A 16,754-nucleotide genomic window follows, 5' to 3' on the forward strand; every position below is an offset into this window, starting at 1 on the left:
TCATATAGACGCGAATCCGCGAATTTCGATTCTTGAGCGAAACTGCTCTCCATTGGTCCAATTTTTCTGATCATGGCGGCGTGTCAGCAAATTTTAAGATTCTTGGGCGATTTCGCAAGATTTAAAATTTTGGGGGCGGGAAAGTTAAAGTGTTATTTCACTTTTTGGCGAATATTACCGCGCGAAATTTAAGGTTCACGTTTGCGCAGAATGGTGTTGTGAGCCGGTTATCGTTTATTTTGACGACGCTGCCGCAAAGTAACTGAAAGCATTTCTCCATTTGAAATGGGTTCTCGTACATAATATGTTTTTGTATATATATGGCGACAATTTTTCCACTTCAACCAAGTTATCAAACTCCTATAAAGACAATCTGTGAAAATTCCTAAATTTTTTCAAAAAAAAAAAAAAAAATTATTTTTTTGCAAATAAACTGGCGACAACAGCACCTTGTTGCTTACGACAATTTGAATACTTTCTCTGTCCCAAATGCCCATAAATGACTATAAACCTGCTGCTATAACTCCGTTCTCTTTTACGTTTTAACAATAAGTAAATGGCAATTTTACACCTTATTCTATTCCAATCTTCGTAATCGATATTCATAATATTAAGCAATTAAACTCATATTGTAGTGCTATTACAATAATAAAGTAAAGATCGTAAACACGAATAAATATGTATATTTTTTTTTTTTTTTTTTTTTTTTTTTTTTTTTTTTTTTGGTATACTTTCAGTGGAGCAAAAATGAAATGTCCCTAAAAATTCGCGACTGTATGAAATAGGTCCAAATTTTGCGAATATTTTTTGGCGAATCGCTTTTCGCGATTCGCGTCTATATGAAACAAGCTTGAGGCTGATCTTTTAATAGAAGGCACTGATTTATCTATGGGACAGACTGACAGTTATGACTGACAGTACACTGACAGACAGAACAGAAACCCAGAAATGTCCAGAAACCTTTGAAATCCAAAGGTGATCCACAGCCTTTGTTTATGTCCACAGCAATCCCAAATTCCAAACCAAGATAATAGAGTAATTAATCCAACGTTGAAATCAGTTGAAATTTTATGCTTGAAATCATCAATCAAAAAGGTTCAAGAATTCTTTCATTTGTAGTCAAATGAGTGGTGGAAAATCTATTATTAGTCAACCCATCTGAGATAGCAAATATAATCTTGATTTGTATGTGATCTGTGATCTTGATTCTACCATCAAAATCCCCATAATGGTTTAGAGGTATTTGTATTTAAAACCAGAAAACACAAAAATGGATTTTAGTAGTGTAAAATCTGAGTTAGTGGAGGAATATCAACATGCGATAAATGGCCAACAAATTGAATTTATTGATAATGAAAGAAATAACGAAAGTCAAAATTATCAGGTCAGAATTTTAACAAAGTAACTTGAATGCATAATCTGGAATATGGTTATTTTAGTGTGAGGATTGTTTGGAGGAGTTTCAGGCAATAGAGTTATACGAGATGCACAAAAATATACACAGGCCTGTTGAAAAATGTCCTACTTGTAACCGTAGTTATAAACTAATAAATAGGTTTCAAGAGCATATTGAATCGCACCTAAACAATTATTTAAAGTGTACTTTTTGCCCCAAAATTTTATTCATGAAGAAGGTTTACACGAAACATATCTCATGGCATAAAAAATTTGAGAAACATTATGAGTGTTCATTTTGTAACAAGGTAAGAAAAAGAAGATATCTCAGTAAAGAAACAATATTTAACAATTTTTTAAGGCTTTTTCTCTTCAAAAACAACTTACTATTCATGAAAGAGTGCATACCAATGAAAGACCTTTTGTATGTAACATATGTAATAAGACTTTTAAACAGAACGGTAGTTTACATAGTCATATGAACACCCACATGGAAGAAAAGAAGTATATATGTCATGTATGGAATGCATTCTAAGATTTTCTACTGTAGAGTAACTTCAATTTATATAATTTTAGATATGCCAAGGAAGATTTGCGACATCTTCAAGTGTAAACAGGCATGTAAAGAGAGTTCATGAAAATGGTGTTAGTTTTTCATGCAGATTATGTGAACTTGAGTTCTACAATAAATTCAGTTATTATGAGCATCGAAAAGAACAACATCCAAATTTAAATAACTACTTCAGAACATGTCCAGTGTGTTCAGAGCAATTTAATACAAAGAGAAGTTATTTAAAACATAAAAAAATGCATGAAAGCAGAGGAGAAATACATGTTGTTCGTGCAGTAAGATTTTTTCTTTTAGATGTTACAGTGAAAGTTGGAAATCTTGTGAATGTTAACTGTTACTAGGAAATGCTAACAATTACACATTGGACCAGTGAATGTTATATTTTAAAGAAATTTGTTCACTTTTACTAGTAATTTTTGGTAGTCGTTAGTAACAGTAACTTTTACTAAAGTTTTTTCTAAAATGTTTGGAATTTAATGTAGAGGGTGTCCCATTTTTGCGTGTTTTACAAGGTTTCTCGTTTATGAGTAGTGATACAAATATGCGGTTGTTATATCACTTTTTTATGAAACTAAAGATTTTACACACATATTTATCTTAGCCCTCTTAGTTCCTTAATTACAGGGTGAATTTGAAAAATTTTCAAATTTGCCCTGTATTTCGGTTAACTTATTATTTATGGAAAAGGTAAAAGGGTAGTAAACTGTATGATTTTTCACGTAGAATCCAGTGAAGTAAATAATTTTTCACTGGGAGTTGTCATTTTTGAAATATCAATATATCAATATCAGTCAAACTTATGTTTTTTTTAAATGAAACCCTATACAGGGTCTGGCAGTAGTGCATCGGGCATCTGTAGCTCCTATAATAAAAAACTTAGGAATTTTGTTTAAGTGCAGACCTAAAGTATGTATTAGGATGTATTTCAGGAAAAATTTTTTAACTTAAGGTTTTTAATAACTTAATTTTTAACTATAGGTTGGCTAAAAAAAGTAAGTGGATCGGGAAGTTTTTTTTTTAAATTTAACCCTGTATATTATTGAATTTTTGGCTTCCTTTCAGGTCACTACATAATCCTAAGATATGAGTAAATCTAGTTTTATAGTTTCAGAGATATTAATAAATAAATAAAAAATATACATTTTCAGCCTTTCTTAAAAAAATTATTAAAAATACAAGAACTCTCCTGAAATCAAAACTATATTTGATATTTACTTTAGATGGTCTGTACTTAATTTGCTATAAATATAGTACTTCTAAATTATACAGAATGTTCAAAATTCTACGCCAAACTTTTTAAAATATAAAATAATTTCCCGTTTTTTTTTAAACCTTGTATATTGTTTTTACAATCGATGGAGAATTAGAAAATGAACATTTTTTGCATTTAATGCATTTCAAAATTTTTAACGGTTTCGCAGATATTCGCGGTTTTATATTTCAAATGGCATTTTCCACAGTAAATTTTTATCAAAGCCACCCAATGATTTTTCTCTCGTATTTTACCGTTGAAAGAGCCATATGAAACAATACTGCGTGTATCTGCGAAACCATTAAAAATTTTGAAATACTTTAAATACAAAAAATGCTCATTTTTTAATTTTCCATCTACTAAAAAAATAATATACAGGGTGACCCATTTAAAAAAAAACAATTTTTTACATACTTTAGGGTTGCACCCCAAAAAATATTTTTTTTGGAAATTCTCAAAGTAAAATAACTCCATTATTTTGGACTTATTTGAAAAATGATAAAGAGAAAATATGTTTCTTTTGTCGAGATCTACCACCCCTTAAAATACTTGCACTTATTTCTGGGACACCCTGTATAGATGCTGCATCTACCTAACTTGGTCCAAGTACACTTGGACTGTGTCAACCAGGCTTTACTAGTTCAAGGCAATGCTGAATGAGATTTTGACGTACATAAAGTTTTTTCTTGCCTAAACATTTTTTTCTTGTACAGGGTGTCCCACTAAGAATAGCTCTCGGCTGTATCTCGGAAAGTATTTGCCGTAGGGCTTACGGAAAAAGTATTTATGACTTAAAGGGCTATGAGAAATTGCAGGAAATTATTTTCAAGTTTGTAAAACGGCCGCTAGGGGGCACAACTGCTATGGAAAATAAGAAAATAGAATTTTTACAGAATTTTGCCTAGATAATGGGTACTGTAAATAATAGCTTCATAATCTTCAGTAAATTTTGGATTTTTTTTTGTTAGAACCATTTTCTGTCAAAGTAAAGTGGTGGGGGAAGGTTAGATCTAGTTTTATTTAAATATTAATAACTCCGGACTGTATGAACGGAATTCAACAAGCTAGAGCTCGTTTAAAAGAGCGTTTCTTACTCTATATTATACCATAAAAATAATAATAATAAGGTTTTGAACGTAGACGGTAGGGGGCGCTTTCTTACAATTTAACAAACATAGCGCGTTTTTTCAAAAAAATTAAATATGATAGTATATGTAATTTTAGCTAATAGTAAAGAGTAGTAAAAGCTTAAAAAGTCAGCGTAAACCGCATCTTGATATCTTCTTTCAAACCGAAGATATTAGCAAAATTATAATAAATACCAAAAAATAAGCCCTTAATTACCTTATTTTTACAATACGGTATCAGTAGCCCTCTTGATTATGTCCATTCCAACAAAAAAATAAGGTAGAAACAGTTAGTTCATTTTAAAATCGACGATATACCAGAATACCATAATACTAAATGTATTAATATCTAATAATTAAAATATTAATAACAGTGAAGAAGAAACGATTAGTCAGTGAAGTCATGGTAGGCTTTGGAAAAAAGTTGCTTTTTACCTAATAGTATAAACGTCAAATTGTTATTAGATCAACATTTTAATAGTCTTAGCAGATTTTTTTATCTTTTGATTGCTTTTTCAAAATGCCAACAACTTCAACTACTTCAAATAATAAGGGTATTTTGAAAAAGCAATTAAAAGATAAAAAACGCTGCTAAGACTATAAAAATGTTGATCTAATAACAATTTGACGTTTATACTATTATATCAAAAGCAACTCTTTTCCAAAGCCTTCCTTGTTCACTCTTATTAATATCTTCATTATTAGATATTAATGCATCTGGTATTACGGTATCCTGATATATTGTCGATTTTAAAATAAACTAACTGTTTCTATCTTATTTTTTTATTGGAATGGGCATAATCAAGAGGGCTACTGATACTGTGTTGTAAAAATAAGGTAATTAAGGGCTTATTTTTTGTATTTATTATAATTTTGCTAATATCTTCGGTTTGAAAGAAGATATGAAGATGCGGTTTTCGCTGACTTTTTAAGCTTTTACTACTCTTTGCTATTAGCTAAAATTACATATATTATCGTATTTAATTTTTTGGCAAAACGCGCTATGTTAGTTAAATTGTAAGAAAGTGCCCCCTAGCGTCTACGTTCAAAACCTTATTATTATTATTTTTATGGTATAATATACCGGGTGCGTCTCAAAAGTGGCCCACCCCTTTAACTTTTTTATTTTATGCAGATAAAACAACGAGATTTTGTATGTTAGTATTTGACATAAATTGGTATTGATTGACGTATTCAATTGTTTTCGGTCACTTCCGGTTTCACCGGAAATGACTACAACTTTTGATTTTTAAATGGCACCCTCGGTCTTTTTTTACTTTATTCGATAAAAAATGACACTCTGAATCGAATGACATATCATATGTCAATTTTTGACATAGTCACTTAAAAACAAATTCTATTTTAAATTTCAATCTAGAGTGCCATGGCTGTGTTAAAAACACTAATTTTTAATCAAGGAGTCTTGGAAAAATAGATTTGATCGTCTAATGTTTTTAGTGTCTTGTCCTGGCCGGTTAAAAGATGCCCAAATCGTATTTTTAATCATATCTCAATTTTTTCAAATGGAACGAGGGTGGCTCATTAGTATATTTAGAAAAAGCATTTTTTTACGAATAATTTGATACCACACACTTGGTATTTTAAGTCAAATTGTCGTTATGAACCGCATGTTACAATTTCAAATAAACCATATGTCAAAATGTCAAAAGTTGACATATGATATGTCATTCGATTCAGAGTGTCATTTTCTATCGAATAAAGTAAAAAAATTCCGAGGGTGCCATTTAAAAATCAAAAGTTGTAGTCATTTCCGGTAAAATCGGAAGTGACCGATAACAATTGAATGCGTCAATCAATCCAATTTATGTCATATACTAACATACCAATTATCGTTGTTTTATCTGAAAAAATAAAAAAGTTTTAGGGGTGAGCCACTTTTGAGACGCACCCGGTAAGAAACGCTCTTTTAAACGAGCCCTCGCTTGTTGATCGTTCATCCAGTCCGGAGTTATTAATATTTAAATAAAACTAGATCTAACCTTCCCCCACCACTTTATTTTGACAGATAGGGGAAAATGGTTCTAACAAACAAAATCCAAAGTTTACTGAAGATTATGAAGATATTATTTATAGTTCCCATTATCAAGGCAAAATTTTGTAAAAATTCTATTTTCCTATTTTCCATAGCAGTTGCGCCCTCTAGAGGCCGTTTTACAAACTTGAAAATTATTTTCAGCAATTTCTCATAGCCCCTTTAGTTATAAATATTTTTTCCGTATGCCCTGCGGTTAATACTTTTTGAGATACAGCCGAGAGCTAGTCTTAGTGGGATACCCTGTACATTTTGCTTTGTATTTGCAAACAAAGTGTACATTTTGCAATTTTAATCTTTATAAACATACAACTACGTTCCAGTCCAATGAATGTTAACAATAACTAGTAAAATTTGCTTCAAAAATAGTTGCAAATTAAAACAGTAATTCACCACAATACACCGAAACACGTTAGTTTTAATCATCTGCTAATGGTGCTAATATGGTAAGCGAAACGCGCGTCCAGTGCAAAAGTAAATTTTTTTATGTATTGTGGTGAATTGTGAATTAGTGTTTTATTTTGCTGTTGTAACACCAAAGGTTCCAACTTCAAACTATAATAAAATATAGTTATTGATTTTTTTCTGCGTAATTTTAGCAAATGTAGTGACTGTGTGACAAATTCTTTACATTCACTGAAGTTTTACCTGTACCAATATACACTCAGATGCAAAAAAACGTAACGTAATTTTAGGTCAAATTTAAAGTGTTATATTTTTGTTATTTTTAGCCCTATTTTCATGATTTTTTTTAGCAAACTGTGTATAATTATATCAACTATAATTCGTAAATTAAGTTTTTTATAAACTTTAGTATTTGGCATATTATTTATTTTTTTTTAATATCCTTTATTGCCAACAATATCCACAATATACAGACAAAGCAACGTCAAAACCAAGTTAAAAAGTAAAGTCAAAAAGTAAGTTAAAAACTGTAAGTATAAAATAAAACATAAACAATACATGAAAACGTATACAACACGTTAAAATTTGCTAAAACTAATAACTAAATCTAAACGATTAAAATTGTTTTGTGGCTAAAAATGTTTTGGTCTTAGTCTGGAATCTTTGCAGGCTTTGTGTCTCTTGTATTTCAGAGGGCAACATTTTAAAAGTCTTAATGGCTCTGTATACAGGGCCTTTTTCAAAAAATGTAGACCTGTGGATGGGTATAGCAAGTGCATTTCTGTGCCTAGTGACCATAGACATTTCTTCCGAGTATCCTTGGAGGTTAGTTCTAAAGGTGTTAGGCTGTTTTTTAACAAATAGTACTAGGGCTAAGAAGTACAGCGAAGGAGCAGTTAACGCACCCAATTTATCAAAATAAGGCTTGCAAGACGTTCTAGGATGTAGGCCGAATATACAGCGAATTATCCTTTTTTGAGAAACAAACACATCCAAGGCATACCTTCCCGATCCCCATATTAGAATACCATAACTTATCAAAGACTGTACATTGGAGAAGTACAAACTTCTTAAAGTTTCCAGAAAAAGTTCATCTTTTAAACGCCTGAACAATCCGCAATATTTATTGAGTTTTAATGAAACACTGTTTGTATGGTTTTGATATGATAGAGTGGAATCCAAATATATTCCCAGAAATTTCACACACTCCTGCTCAACTACCGATTTTCCGTTGAGTGTTACATAAAGAGACTCACTAGTCTTGCACCTACTGAACGTGACCAGTCCTGTTTTTTCTGTGTTTAGTTTTAGGTTTTTGTCCGAACACCATTGCCTCATCCGATCAGCTGCCAACGAGCACTTACGTGACAACTGATCTACTGTTTGCTCAGATGCTGAAGCCGAGCTATCGTCAGCAAATTGACATAAAATGTTAATATTCATAATTTCTTTGAGATTGTTCACATACAGCAAGAACAAAAGCGGCCCTAGGATGGATCCCTGAGGTACCCCCCGCTCAAGGGAGACAGACCCCGAATAGTGCCTAGCACCCAACTCTGTAATGCAAACTAGTTGTTTACGGTTTGCTAAGTATGACTTTATGAGATCATAACATGTTTCCCTAATGCCGTATCTGTATAATTGCTCCATAAGAATTCCATGGTCAATAGTGTTAAAGGCCTTCGACAAATCAAAGTACAAACCTGCCACTTTTTGATTTTGGTCTAACTGATCCATAATAAATAAATTCTACTGTCTTAAATACTGCCAACTCTGTTGATTTGTGTTGTTGAAAGCCGTATTGGGTATTACTTAATATATTATGTCTACTCATAAAAACTACTAGGCGGTTGTAAATTGATCTCTCGAAAACCTTTGACACTGATGGAAGGAGCGACACTGGTCTATAGTTATTTTTGAGCTGCGGGTCACCTTTTTTAAAAATCGGGACAACTTTTGCCACTTTCAGGGCTTCTGGGTAGAGACCCGTCTGGAACATTTGATTGATTATTAAGCTTAGAGGTTTACTAATATATTTTGCTACTTTTTTAATTATCATTACAGGCACGTCATCGGGTCCCGATGAGTATTTGTTGGGAAGTTTTGTTAAAATGTCATATATTTCGTCTGCACTTGATGGGCTTAAAAATATACTAAGCGGTATCCGCTCCCGAGAGTAGGAAGCCTCACCAATCTGGCTCGGCAGAAAATCAAGGTGAAAATGATCGCTAAAAATATTAGCTATTTCAGCTGGGTTTTCGATCACTTCTCCAGTGCCTGATTTTAGCGACACGGATTTTAATTTATTTTTTTTTGTTAGTTAAATTGTTTAATAAGGACCAGGCAGATTTATTTTTATTGCACGAGTTATAAATTTTGCTACTGTTTATAGATTTTTTGTAATTAGATAAAAATTTGCGGTAATTTTTTTTCTCTCTTTTATAGTACTCACCAATTTCCTGCGAATTTGTTTTTTTTGTACCAAACATACAGATCTTTGATGTATTTGCTGTACTCTTTGATTTCAGTATTTACCCATGTGTGTCTGTTGTTTTTATTTGTTTTGGATTGACATTCTGGAAAGGACAATTCGAAGTAGTAATTGAAACATTGAGAAAACTCGCTATACATTCGGTCCACACTTGCCTCTGGCTTTACAGTATGCCATGTTTCATGTTCAAGATATTGTACAAACCTAGAAATATTGTTTTGTGTAAAAAAGCGTTTTCTGATATATTGTACTCTCTCTTTTTCATTTGCTATTTGAAAAGTTTATAATTGACCATAATGATCAGCTATATCTTATACAGCTTATACAGGGTTAATCGAGAGGTTGTTTTTTTACCTTAACTTTAAAACACCCTGTGCAATAATTTCGTGTATACATTTTCTTAAAATATAATTTTACGGTCAGAAACATGTCTCCTGAGCATTTTGTTTTTTGGATCATGTCAATATATGCCCTGGTTAATTTTTAAGAGCGAAATGAACTTGACACCAACAATTTGCAATTTTTTCAATCATCATTATCTTTTGATGTAATTTTTTAATATGACGTGATGGTTTTGGTGACTATTGTCGTAATGTCATATTACGCTGCATTGGATACTTTATACTAAATTTAAAATAAAACGTTTAAGACTAACGATACAGTCTTGGTTTTAATAAACATTAATAACGATAACAGAACTAACGATATTAAAGAAAGCATCTGTAATACTTAAGTATACAAACGGGAAAAAAAAATGTAAAAAATACCCTAATACTCTCCATTGCTTGCCTTGGCTGATATAATGCCTGTATACGTCCGTTCATACTGTCATTGAGGCTGCATCTATCATATTTGTTATGCTTTCCCACTCTTCTTTAAGAACCAACCGAAATTTATTTAATGAAGCTGGTACCGCTTTTCGACCTCTAACCCTCCTGCCAAGCATGTCCCAAACGTCGAACATGATGGGCAGTTCATAGTAGTATATAGTTCACAATAGTCACCAAAGCCGGCTTGTCATATTGAAAAATAACTTCAAAAAGAAGTGATAATTAAAAAATTGCAAATTCTTGGTGTCAAGTTCATTTCGCTCTTAAAAATTAACCAAGGCATATATTGACATGATCCAAAAAACAAAATGCTCAGGAGACGTGGTTTTGACCGTAAAATTATATTTTAAGAAAATTTACACACGAAATTATTGCACAGGGTATTTTAAAGTTAAGGTAAAAAAAAACTCCTTGATTAACCCTGTATAATATGCCAAATACTAAAGTTTATAATAAAACTGAGTTTACAAATTAAAGTTGATATAATTATATACAGGTTGCTAAAAAAATCATGAAAATAGGGCTAAAAATAACAAAAATATAACACTTTCAATTTGACCAAAAATTTCTCCGTTGCGTTTTTTTGCATCTGAGTGTATAAACTATAAAATAATAAAATTATATAAGAGTTTCTTGCCTTGAACTGCTAATATAGAAATTAATTCCACGGTGTCTTCGACATAATGTGGATCAACCTGCTCTCACTGCCGGTTTCGGGGCCCTATCCCATCATCAGGTGAGCTTGGGTCGTTTCCACAATATGTCGAGCACAGCGCAGAGTATATAAACACGATTTGTCGTAAAGTAGCGGTAAGATATTAAGTCCCGCATCGCAAGATAGCGGCCTGCGTGCAATGGTAGTACTAAACCGGTAGTGAGAGCAGGTTGATCCACATTATGTCGAACACAGCGTGGAATTAATTTTTATATTAGCAGTTCAAGGCAAGAAACTCTTATATAATTTTATTATATACCTAAAAACTGCAAGAAATTTATTTTCCATTATATAACTATAAAATATATATAATATAAACATCTCCTTCAGGTCAGAATATCAAGAAATAAAAAAAAGAGCGATAAAAACTTTAGGAAATGTGTATTATGTGGTATATTGGTGGATTACAAATCTTATTATTTCCATCTTAATAAGCACTTACATATGACAGATGATGAGGTCAAAAATTGTGAAAGGATTTCTTTGTTTCCTTGTAAAGAATGTGAATATGTATTTCCTTCTAGGGAAAAAGCTATTAGACATATGGAAATACATTTAGAGAAATCTTTTGTGTGTGAAAAGAAAGGTAAATGTACATATCCTATAATATTTCTTTTTTTTAGTATAATTTTTTTTAGATTGTGACATTAAAACAGCTATGACTTATATGTCATATACCGTGCACAACAGCAAATTCCATGAAAAGTTTATATGCCAGTTGTGCAAAGTTATATTTGTTGGTTATGCAAAGTATAAAAAGCACAGAGTATCTTCTTGTAAGACGAAGAAAAAAAAAGAAGTGTTTGTATGCAAGTGGTGTAAGTTGAATTTCACTAGTAGCCAAAGGTTATTAACACATTACTGCCACTATAAAAAATGTTACTCTGCATACCAATGTTCAGCTTGTTGTAAATCATTCTCTTTGCTCATTAGTTTGAAAAAACACATTTTATTGTCTCATAAGAGCAAAAAAGTGTCCAATCATGTAGAAAGAGGTAAATTTAAGTGTAAACATTGTGGCGATTTGTTTGATTCTTCAAACCAGTTAATAAGGCACGAAAGAAGATGTTTGTCTTATATGCAATGTGAAAAGTGTAATAAAAATTTCGCACTTCTCAAGTCTTACATCCTTCATGTAGAAAATGAAATGTGTTCAGTTGATCCAAATAAACTCTTTTGTACTCCCTGTAACAGAAAACTAGGCACTGTAGAAGCATTTAAAAAGCATATGAAAAATGTCCATGCTGAGTCTGGTCTTCAGTGCAGGTACTGTAATCAAACATTTAAAAATAATGAAAGTTTACGCCAACACATGATACGCAAACATCCAAACAATGAAAAATACTTTTGTAAATTTTGCAAGCTGGGTTTTGTCAAGTTTCAGCAACTGTTGTTCCATAGGAAGTCTCATTTAAGTAAAAAAAATGCTAGGGTTGAACAAATAGCTAAGGTTCAAGATACTTCTTAAGGATATTTTGGTAAAAGTAAAGAATATGACAGAGTAAATTAATTTTTTTTTGAGTTTGTTTAGTGTCTCCAATATATCCCTACTATATATGTCCTTCAGAAACTTTTTTCCATAGAACAACTTGTAAACATAAGGTTATGAGTGTTTTTTTAACGATATGAACCTTTAAACTGTTCCAAAATAAATGGACATTTTACAATACTGCAACCGCTAATATCGCAAAATGCATGATGCTACTTTCGGCTTTAATCATCTACTATGATAAGAACGTATAGGATGTTAGCATTTTATTTGATCCAGTTTTAAGTGGTTATATTTATTTATTTTTAGAGATAATACATTTATTAAAAAAAAAACACAGAATTTTTAGTTGTTTTAATATGTATTACAGGTATTACTCTTGTTTAAATAATATAGAACAATGGTATTACCATAAATGTCACAAACTGGCAAATGTTAGTTATTTGAATAAACCTCAGATGTATAAACTATATTTTTTTTAAATGGCGATAAAACTTGATTCCTAAAAGCCCTACAATTTGTTTTTGTGACCATTCTATACTCAAAAATAAAATGATAATATAGCATGTTAAAACTGGGATAAAATAAAATGCTGACCCTTTTTAGGGTATTCCATTTTTGTTGCAAATGAGTGTTATCAAAAAGCTTAATAATCAAGTATACTTTGAATGATGATTGAAAATTCTTATAGAGAATTATAAATACTTGATTATTTCTCTCATCATGAAATGGACCAATCAGCTAATCTAATTTTTCGAATAAATTTTGTTTAGATAAGCGATTAAATCCCAAGACCAGTTTAACCGCGATTATTTTTTCGGCCTTCTTTTGGGTTTTCTTTTTGTCGTTTATCACTAATTCTGAGATATTTCTATTATATTCATTTAAAAACATTGATTTACAACTCATATGTATCACTTAATAACGATTTTAATCGGTGAAAACCCCTTAATTCGATATTATTTTGAACAAATACTGGAGGAATAATAGTGGAGAAAAATTCGTCAGAATTTGATATGTTGACATACGAAACTGTCCTCGATGCATTGTTGGGATGCGTAACCAAGGTTGCAGAAGCACAAACATTACTTACGAGACGCCATTGTGAAACGTCTTTTTATTTTAAAAAATTTTAAACTATTTTATTTACCGCTGTAATTTGTTGTTTGTAAAAAAATGTTGTCCGAAAATGTTAAATTTTATAGTTAATAAAATTCTTAAGGTGTATTCATTATCCGAACGAACGAACGAACGAGCGAGCGAACGAATGGAATTCGGTATATTTGGACGGTGGATCGAACGCATGCGGTCGTTCGTTTGTTCGTTCGCTCGGCCATCCGTTTCAAGTCGTTACATCAAAGGCGTTCGCAAACGAATGGGTTAAGGTGTTTTCGTTTGGTTCTAAAATCCGGCTCCGTTCATACTACTACCGATCGAACGAATGAACATTCGTTCGTTCGTTCGGATAGTGAATACGCACCTTTATAGTTATTTGCTTCATCCTAAGTCATTCGCTTCATTCTAAGTCATTCAGGAAAAGGTGCGTATTCATTATCCGAACGAACGAACGAACGAACGAATGTTCGCTAGTGGTATGGACGTGGACCGTACGATACCGAACGCCTTTGATGTACCGACTCGAAACGGATGGCCGAGCGAACGAACGAACGAACGGCCGCATGCGTTCGGTCCCCGTCTAAATATACCGCACTTTCATTCGTTCGTTCGTTCGTTCGGATAATGAATACGCACCTAAATAATCTAGCCGTATATCACTCAACCTATAAATTTAATTCATTAAACTACCCAAATAATTTTTTGCATGATTTTGCTTTTTAGAAAGTTTAAAAAAAATAAAAACAAAAGTAAAAAGAGTAATCTAAAAGCTTGACTAAAAACTTTACTCAAAGTACATACTCCAGAGTCGTTTGTGACAAAATAAATTAATAATATCGTATTACTTGACCTAACCCAAGGGGGGTGCTTGAGCCCCGAAGCCTCCCCCCGTGGATCCGCCACTGGTTAAAATCATGTTTCGCTGGACGAACTGTATTATACAGGGTCCGGCACTAGTGCGTCGGGCATCTGTAGCTCCTAGAATAAAACACTTGGGAATTTTGTTTAAGTGCAAACCTAAAGCACAAATTACCTATAACAGATGCGAAAGAAAGCGACTGCATCGGAAACCGCTCGGCAAACCCGACACGCCTATTGAGTGGTGTAAATACACCAGTCGTTTAGTCCGGAGACCTATGCTGTGTCGTATTCGCTTGCTGGAATGACATAGTGCGTGGTTATGTAGAAATTTCTCACATGGGTGGTCAAATTTTATAGTTTTCATTATATCAAACAGCCTCTGAGAAATGCCTTTAATTATGTTTGACTACATCATTAAAAAGGGTCTTCAAATACATCAATGTGATATTTGTCTAAAATTTGCAAAAGAATCCGAATCTCTGGATAACTCGAAATTATTTACCCATTTAAAAGCCTTTGATCATGAAAGTGGAAAAATTTGTTCATTTTATTTACAGGCTGGAAAAATTATTTATATTAAATTTTGATGAGTTTTGCACTGAAGAAAACATTCAGAGGCTGTTTGATATAATGAAAACTATAGAATTGTGAGAAACTTCCTCTTATTTACATCATTAAATTATTTATTAGATTGAAAATATTTTATGCATTAAAGTTTACAAAAAATAAAGATTTATATAGTCGAAAAAAGTCCGATAGAACCAATAGAAATGTAACTACTTTGTCACATCTTTAATTAAATTTTGTTAAATAAATTAATTTTTTATACTATAAATATCTTTTTTTCCTAATCTCCTACGAGCTGATATAATATGACGAGCAATCTATTAAATTACTGTGAGATTATACAGAAAAGTCCACAGACTTCGAGACATAGGAAAATCAAGTCCATTTAGCGTGTGTCCAAATTTTGACAAGTTTTCAAAAATGACAGTTTTGTTTAGACTGACGTTTAATTTCACCTGACTTCTCGGTGAATGATTTCTTTTTATGGGGGTACATAAAATCTAAAATTTACGGCCATGAAGAAATTCAAAACTTGGAGCAGTTAAGGCAGAAAATATTTAATGCCTTTGACACTGTCACCCCTGATATGTTATCCAATGTGAGGAGGGGATTTTATGATCGTTTGGGTTATTGTTTAATGCAAGAGGGAGGCACTTTTGAACAATTTTTGTAATTTTTTAAATTTCATTATCCTGTTTTTTTACCGTTTACCCATTACCTACCTTGACGAACATGGGAAAACGAAGGTCCTTTTCAGGACCACAAATATTTTGATTGAGAAAATTGGTAACTTTTTTTTGGATTAAAAAACAAAAGTTGTTAATATAATACCAATTTAAAAGTGTTTTAGTAGTTTTAATACACACTATGATATAAAATTTATTATTATTATAATGTACATTATTAATACTATTGTTCATTCGAAATGGCATTAAGGCCCAATTGCAACAATGATTTAAATTTTTCTTAAAGATAAGTAGAGCTTAGAATGAGCTCTATTTATATTTACTTTAATATCCACCTTAAATGAGGGGAATTTGACTGATACAATTTTTGAATTTGAATTGTTTTTAATGATACTAACAATTTTAGTTCAATTTTTAATAAAATTTATTTAATATTAATAGAAATCAAGAGATTTGAAACCTCTTTTAGCGATTTATAACATTCTCAAATGAATTACAGGTGCCCTTATTTTCTATGAAAATCACACAGCTTTTTTCATAGTCGCTGCAGTTGCTATAGCTATAAAAAACTAATTTTTTAAGGTGTGAAAATTGCGACACACGCTAAATGGACTTGATTTTTCGTATGTCTCCAAGTCTGTGGACCTTTTTGTATTTCTCGATAACATATTGGTGCAGATTATTTTCACCCAAACAAATAATAACCCAAACTATACATTGATGCGGATTGTCTATGAACTCTTTCTGAAGGTCACAGAAACCTGAACGCGTAATTCGGTGTTCTTTCGCATCTGTTGTAGTTAATTTGTGCCTAAAGTATGTAGGAGGATGTATTTCATTAAAATATTTTAACTTCTATAGGGTGGCTCAATAAAGTGTGTTTTGGGATAATTTTTTTAAAATGGAACACCCTGTATATTATTGCATATTTAGCTTTCTTGCAGTTCACTTTACATCATCGTAAGATGAGTAAATATATTTCGATAATTTCAGAGATATTAATAAATAAATAAAAAAATATATTTTTTGACCTTCCTTAAAAAATTGTTACAAATACAAAAACTGTCCTGAAATCAAAACTATATTAGGTATTTACTTTAAGACCATCTAAAGTAAAAATACTTATTTTGCTATAAATATCGTAATCTTAAATCATACAGGGTGTTCCAAATTCTACGCCAAACTTTCTACTCCAA

The 16,754-nt window shown here is 31.7% G+C and overlaps 1 protein-coding gene across 2 annotated transcripts; it reads left to right on the forward strand.

Annotated features, from left to right (window-relative positions):
* The first annotated feature begins 928 nt into the window (after positions 1-928).
* LOC115886224 (zinc finger protein 883-like) lies at positions 929-12,361 on the forward strand. 2 transcript variants are annotated; one of them, XM_030905313.1, is made up of 7 exons: positions 929-1,035; positions 1,120-1,384; positions 1,440-1,703; positions 1,757-1,912; positions 1,972-2,241; positions 11,170-11,425; positions 11,478-12,361. In XM_030905313.1, the coding sequence occupies exons 2-7, from the start codon at positions 1,271-1,273 to the stop codon at positions 12,305-12,307; spliced, it is 1,890 nt and encodes a 629-aa protein (XP_030761173.1). In that variant the 5' UTR covers positions 929-1,035; positions 1,120-1,270; the 3' UTR covers positions 12,308-12,361. The 2 variants fall into 2 exon arrangements, with proteins under 2 accessions (XP_030761173.1, XP_030761172.1); XM_030905312.1 differs by having other exon boundaries at positions 931-1,059.
* The last annotated feature ends 4,393 nt before the right edge of the window (positions 12,362-16,754 follow it).

Source organism: Sitophilus oryzae, unplaced genomic scaffold, assembly GCF_002938485.1.
Source record: "Sitophilus oryzae breed Bouriz unplaced genomic scaffold, Soryzae_2.0 scaffold_476_pilon_pilon, whole genome shotgun sequence".
NCBI classification, from domain to species: domain Eukaryota; kingdom Metazoa; phylum Arthropoda; class Insecta; order Coleoptera; family Curculionidae; genus Sitophilus; species Sitophilus oryzae.

Coding starts and splice junctions, on each gene's coding strand:
- LOC115886224 (XM_030905313.1), top strand. CDS start 1,271: ATGGATTTTAGTAGTGTAAAATCTGAGTTAGTGGAGGAATATCAACAT. Junction 1,913..1,971: donor AAAAGAAGTATATATGTCAT/GTATGGAATGCA, acceptor ATATAATTTTAG/ATATGCCAAGGAAGATTTGC. Junction 11,426..11,477: donor TTTTGTGTGTGAAAAGAAAG/GTAAATGTACAT, acceptor AATTTTTTTTAG/ATTGTGACATTAAAACAGCT.